At 41.6% G+C, this 6,938-nt stretch overlaps 1 protein-coding gene across 2 annotated transcripts; it reads left to right on the top strand.

Annotated features, from left to right (window-relative positions):
- The first annotated feature begins 1,332 nt into the window (after window positions 1-1,332).
- On the top strand, window positions 1,333-6,499 carry senp8 (SUMO peptidase family member, NEDD8 specific). 2 transcript variants are annotated; one of them, XM_080761764.1, is made up of 2 exons: window positions 1,333-1,427; window positions 4,732-6,499. In XM_080761764.1, exon 2 carries the CDS (start codon window positions 4,747-4,749, stop codon window positions 5,395-5,397), a length of 651 nt encoding a protein of 216 aa, XP_080617890.1. In that variant the 5' UTR covers window positions 1,333-1,427; window positions 4,732-4,746; the 3' UTR covers window positions 5,398-6,499. The 2 variants fall into 2 exon arrangements, with proteins under 2 accessions (XP_080617890.1, XP_080617891.1); XM_080761765.1 differs by having other exon boundaries at window positions 1,351-1,427; window positions 4,735-6,499.
- Window positions 6,500-6,938: the final 439 nt, after the last annotated feature.

Raw genomic sequence — 6,938 nt, 5'->3', positions numbered from 1 at the left:
GATACAATGGTTTATAAATTATTATAACCTTATAAATATAAATGTCTTGTTACAATGTATTTCGTTCTGTTATATAACTCTGTGGTTGCCGTGCCTGGAGGGATGAAATAAAATGCGAGACAGCGTGTGGTTTTATTTATTATTTTATTTTGTACACACACTACGCTTTAATAGACGCATTCTAACTACGCCTGGCCTTAATGGCTGGATATATATGTCACCAGCCAATCACGTCCGTTGATATAAAGAAGCCATATCGCATTAGGACCAGTGTTGCCATGTTTGCTTATTATAAGCGACTTTGGGCTCGTCGCTCGTTTGTCCTGTAAGGTTGCTTGTAAAATATTTTGGTATTGTAATTTACTGTGTGCGCCAGTGCGGGTTGGCTTTTGGGGCTCGTTTATATTCTAAAGTGACACTTTAGAATAGAAACGAGCCCCAAATAAACAACTACGTAATTGTTTATTTGGGCTTGATTCAAAGTGTAGTTATTGATTTGATTATTTGGGCTTGTTTCCAAAGTGTCGTTTTTTGTTTTTATTTGGGCTTGTTTCTAAAGTGGTTATATTATAATTTTTGGCTTGTTGTGTAGGCCTAGTTATTATTTGCTTATTTGGGCTGAAATAAGCCCAAATGTTTTTTTGTTTTTTTAAATCCTTTTAAACAACATTTGAAACAAGCCTCGTTTCATAATGTTGTTTAAGCCAGTGGTTCTAAAACATGTTCATGTCAAGAACTCGAACCCCCCCCCCCCCCTCTCTCTCTCTCTCTCTCTCTCTCTCTCTCTCTCTCTCTCTCTCTCTCTCTCTCTCTCTCTCTCTCATTAGCAGGCAACAGTGCAGCACTAATACTATCTCTCTCTCTTTCTGGCACAACAGCGCCCCTACTGGTACTCATAGTCATATACTGGTGCTCATGGCCACATAGGTGAATACGGACATTGCTGTTCCTTGGAGTGGTTGCACCACTCAATAATACATTTTTGAGTGTTCAACCACTCCAAGGAACAGCAATGTCCGTGTCCGCCTATGTACATGTGGTCAAGAGCACGAGTATATGACTATTAGTACCAGTAGGGGCGCTGTTTGCCAGAAACAGAGAGAGATAGTATTAGAGCTGCACTGTTGCCTGCTAATGAGAGAGAGAGAGGAGAGGAGGGGGGGGGGGGGGGGGGGGGGAGAGGGGAGTTGCACCACTCAGTTCACACGGGTGTGATTTTAAATAGCAGGTGTCTAAAGTGAGCTTGTATTCGTAGACGTGGTTGCTTGTTTCTTTCAGAAAACCTGGCAACACCGACTAGGACCGCCCATTTTGCCCACGCACTGCCGTTGCAATGTGTTTACGAAGTGAACTGACTTGATGACTTTACGGTAGGCTTTCAATGCAATCGAGGGACGAGGCTGAAGGGCTTTTACGGATGTTTAGAGGTATGTTACGTATGTATACTATGTATAGCACCATTTAATTAATTACACCTGGCTATGTATTAATATGAGCTATTGTAATGGAGCACAGGACAATGAGAACATGTTTTATAAGATACACAAAGTCTACCAAAATACAATAATGTGGTTTATTTGATAAATCAAGGTTGACTCACTTCAACCTAACAGTAGGCTATATCATGAGCTTTTTCAATGCACACAACGCACTGCAGTAGACTACCGCGATACTCTGAAGTCACTCATAATGACATGTTATCCAGTTTGCTAGCTCTGGTCTGGTCCATAGCTCTTTGCAATTGATTCATTGATTGAAGTATTTATTAAAGGACCACTTCACCACTTTTCAACCTACCGGTATCTTCATATAATAGGTCCTCTAAATAATCATGATAAAATGGCACAATTCTTTTCTACTCAATCTGTGTCACAGAGCTGTGGGCAGTTCAGAAACAGTCCACCATGACATCATCGTTAGACAGATTCTTTTTTTTAGTGGTGCAACGATCCCTTATGGAGCTATGTGTGTGGGTGGGTGGCTGGGTGTCTGGGTATGAGCACGAAAACAGCATGGTTGTTTTTCACCATCTGTGCGCAACCTAATGCACACACAAACACACAAGCACGTATTAACATGATGCTTTCGGGGGTGCCAGTACATTACAGTGACAGTACACAGTAGCCTACAGTAGAGGGACCGCCACACGGTAACTCTGTCCTGTTATGTATTTTTCAGAATGGACAAAATTATTACATATTTTTTAATACAGAATGAGGCAATATTGGTTATCGGCCAGCCCATAACAGCAATTATTTATATCGGATATCGATATCAGCCAAAATGTACATCCCAAATTTTGAGGTATTCATTTACTTTACTGGAGTATTTCCAATTTTCAGTACCTACTTCTACTCCACTACATCTCAGAGGAAAATATTGCACTTTTTACTCCACTGCAAAATGTACTTTTTACTCCACTACAAGTATATGAAAACATACATTAACCACTTAAGCCCTATATAGCCATTTGAAAATAGCTGATCTACAAGCTCACAATAATCTGCTATTTTCAAAAGATTTCTTTTCACATTTGAAAACTTGTAAAATTGGACATTCTATATAATAAGTACTTTCTACTTTTGGTACTTTAATTACCAAAATGATGAATTGAGTACAAAAGGACCCCAATGTAAATGAATACTGGATAACTCACCCGGTGAGATGTCTTCACTTTCTGACATGTAGGTGAGATCTAAAATTGTACACCTTAACTTGTAGTCAAGTAGTTATCTCACTTAACTAGTAATAACATGGTTACAAAACAAAGGCTTCAGTAGACTTTCACTGTCCAATGTGTCTATGTTAGATATTTTAATATTACCTGGACCTCCTCCTCATCACACACACGCTACTCTACCTGTGGTGATTAATAGGAGACCACATGGCATGCATGAGATTAAGAAATCAGATATATTGTTGAAATAACAAACATAATTCATGTTGATGTCACTAAAGGGCCAGTTCATTATTGTTATGAGAGGAGAATGTCTTGTGTAGTAGGGTTGAGTATGACTGGGGGACAGAGCTATGTAATGCTATTTTAATGATTAATCAGTATTTATTCACAAACTAAACATGACTACTCAAAAAACAAGTCAAAGACTACTCTATTCTACTGCCATCTAGTGTTCACTCCTCCTCTTGCACTCTCTCTCTGTCACATGCACTGTTTTTTTGGGGACTAGTGGACAACTCACCCAGAAAGTAGAGACCCGGGGACTTTCGGGGTGAGATGTCCGCACTTTTGGAAAAGGGGTGAGTTAAGCCAATAGGCTTTCTTGGATGTATCCAAAAGAAGACCTTGTATTGAACTGTACTTCCCTGTGCCTGTCCATGCAAACTGTTAATAAAGTATTCAATCAATCAAAACAAGTATATTTTATTATTTCTATACCAATATTTATGTACTTTTACTCAAGTAAATTTTGAATTCTGCAGACTTTTAGGCCTACTTGTATTTCTACATTGCAGTATTGATACTTTTACTTAAGTAAGAAATCTGAGTACCTTTCCCACCACTGCAGTTGGGACCAAATCACATTTAGTCTGTTAAGAAAGTTACTCTTTGGTTAATAACGAGCACAACATTAGCTAAATTCTTATCCAATCAATCTCACTATAAATATGATATCATCCATGATCCATCCTTCCATCCATCTTCAACCGCTTATCCGTAGTCTGGTCGCGGGGGCAACAGCTCCACCAGAGAGCTCCAGACAACATTAGTGACTTCCTCCTGGGGGATTCCGAGACGTTCCAAGGCCAGTGAGTCGATGCGTTTCCTCCAACTGCGCCTTGGTCTGCCCCGGGGTCTCCTCCCAGTGGGACGTGTGTAGAGGTCCTCCCTAGGGAGGCGCCCGAGAGGCATCCTAACCAGATGCCCGAACCACCTCAGCTGGCTCCTTTCCATGCGAAGGAATATGATATGATATATAAGAATATGATATCAATCATTCAAAATAAGTCAGTGCATCTGTCTCTTTGATTGAATACTTTAACCGTTTGCATGGACAAGCACAGGGAAGTACAGTAGGTCTCTGGGAGCATAATAATAATAATCTTTATTCATATAGCACCTTTCAAAACAGCGTTACAAAGTGCTTTACAACAGAGGAACAATAAAATAAAACGGCACACAAAGCAGGACATTTTTAAAACGGTGCAAAACAAAATGCAAATACCAACAATTACGTATGTACAAAATTACTAGTAGTAAGCTACAGCAGAGATAAACACAATCAAGGGAGAGCATTGATCTGTCTTGTTCCACAAACCCGTACAGTAGACTAAAAACATTGTCTATAATGTCCTCCATAATTCCATTTATTCTAATGACTATATAAACATTACTGACATGAAACAAGACCTCTCAGCACTTTTTCTGTTATCCTTAGCACCATTTGTATAATCATATCACTGTACCTTTGTTTATGCTGTTGATATACATTTCCGAGTTCCGACCACACTTCAAAATGATACTAAAAGGATTAAACCCAAGAATGTACTATGGCTTGTTTCCATTGGGGTCCTGTGCAATAATGTCCCAGTTCTGATGTGTTACTTAATTGGCTAAAAGTGATGTCAGAGTGATGTCATTGGCTCACTGCATTTAAAACGTGTCTACCTGTCTATTGCATGACTTAGTCTTTGCATGACTTAGTCACTAAAACAACCTGGAAGTCAGTGAATCCATTGTGTGGGTGACATACACTTTCTCTTCATCTCTAGAAGCCGTTGTAGAGAATGGATCCTGTGGTGCTGAGCTACGGGGACACCCTCCTGCGTCGCTCCGACGTGGCCTTACTGGAGGGAGCCTTCTGGCTCAACGACCAGGTGATCGGCTTCACCTTTGAATATTTTGCGGAGGACTGTTTCAAAGACCTGCGCGAGACCTCCGTCTTCATCAGCCCCGAGGTCACCCAGTTCATCAAGTGTGCCTCCTGCCCGGAGGAGCTGGCGCTCTTCCTGGAACCGCTGGAGCTGGCGTCGCGCCAGTGGGTCTTCCTGGCTGTCAATAACAACTCCAACCAGAACGCCGCGGGCGGCACCCACTGGAGCCTGCTGCTGTACTGCCACGACACGGCCCAGTTCTCCCACTATGACTCGTTGGCGTCCAGCGGTAACGCACCGCACGCCCGGCGCATCGCCAGCAAGCTAGAGCCCTTCCTGGGGACTGGTGGCGGGAAAGTGCTCTTTGTGGAGGAGCCCTGCCCGACACAGCAGAACAGCTATGACTGTGGCATGTACGTCATCTGTAATGCCGAGGCCTTGTGCGAGAAGGCCAGGGTGCAGCAGGGCCAGCCACGTCTCCCAGTGGAGACCATCACCCCCGCCCACATCACCAAGAAGAAGGCTGACTGGTGCAGACTCATCCAGAGACTGTCCAAGGATTGACCTCTCCTGCTCTCTAGCATGATAGGCTTTATGCACAGCAGCCATTTTGGCTGCCCCCCAAATAAAAACCACGACATGTACTGTAGCAGCCACAGTGGGCACCTCTCACTTCACACAAGTGTGGTTCTTTTCATTCCAAGGACCCCCATAACTTACACACCCGTACGGGGCCATTTGAAACCCGCTCAAGGACACTCTGAGACCCACTGGTGTAGCAGAGTGTTTCCAGTGAGCAACATGCACAATATCAGCACTCTGACGAGTCTGACCTGAACGGAACAGAGCCTTCATTAGTACCATCGGTAACACCTGTGAAGGAAGTCGGAAGAGTTATTTCCAAAATGACGTACAGTATATGCAATTGTGCATAGAGCCTATCAGCCCCCCCCCCACCCCACACACACACACACACACACACACAGTATATTATATGCAGAACAGCTCCATATCTACTGATGAAGCCTATATGAATGCACACATTAGTCTAATGCAGCATATAACAAGATTGGCCAACACATTGAAGCAATGTTGCAAATCTTTCAAGCTTGATTAGACAAGTTGTCGTGTTTATCCATATCAGTATGTAAAGAATGCACCAGCATGCCTGTGAATGTATTCCTGTTCCATTCAAAAATGAGGGGCACTCTTATTATACTTCACATACATCTTCTCATGAACTACTGAATTTATGTGATTGGTTGCATTTACCATTATATTTGGCAGACATTGTCAATGGCAAATATGAGACGTGTGGGGATAAGATTTAGCAGACATTTTACCTTTCATTGTCAATGACACATACTTAGACGTGTGGGGACAAAAGCTGTATATAGGAGGGGCTAGCGCCCCTCAACAATAATGGGGAATGCATAATAATTTTGGAATTCTTTTTTTTTTCGTAAAAAGGAAAAAACTCATCTAAATGCAGTTAAAATGCTTTAATGGGAAATCACAACGTTTCGAGACCTTCATCTTATTCATCCCATTTCTTCCCAATTAGTCGTCATGCCAATTCACCCCATGATGAGAAATGTTTACATAAACTATCGCTCATGGTCATTTTGAATGAGCTAGCGTTCAAATAAAATTTCATTTGTTGCAACTATATTGTTATTTGTTCATTATTTTGTGAGTAAATAAAATCCCTGGTCTAGGTTTAGTTACGCAGTATCAATACTTTTGACAACTCGGGTGTTGTGTCAAGGATTTGTCTAGTGTGGACATTCAGGTTTCTCTTCAGGGTATTCAATTAATTAAATCTCTTGTCACTGTTTGCAATAGATTTTTATCCAGTGTGGATATGTTGGTGTATCTTTAGATTAATTGACTGACTGAAACTCGTCACAATGTTTACACAAGGTTTTTTCTAGATGAAATATTCGGCACCACTATGTCGTGTATTTTCATACACTGATTGTTGTAATCTGATCGCCCATGGCTGTGTACTTGTACGTGAGAGCACAGTGTACTTGATAATGTATTGTGTACTGCCTGAACTGTAGCATACTTTATAATTAGCTACTGGAGACATCTCAGACAGT

Source organism: Protomyctophum bolini (assembly GCF_963924005.1).
Source record: "Protomyctophum bolini genome assembly, chromosome: 1".
NCBI lineage: Eukaryota > Metazoa > Chordata > Actinopteri > Myctophiformes > Myctophidae > Protomyctophum > Protomyctophum bolini.
Note: the sequence above shows the minus strand (reverse complement) of the source record. Positions and strands in the feature narration are given on the sequence as shown.

Coding starts and splice junctions, on each gene's coding strand:
- senp8 (XM_080761764.1), top strand. CDS start 4,747: ATGGATCCTGTGGTGCTGAGCTACGGGGACACCCTCCTGCGTCGCTCC.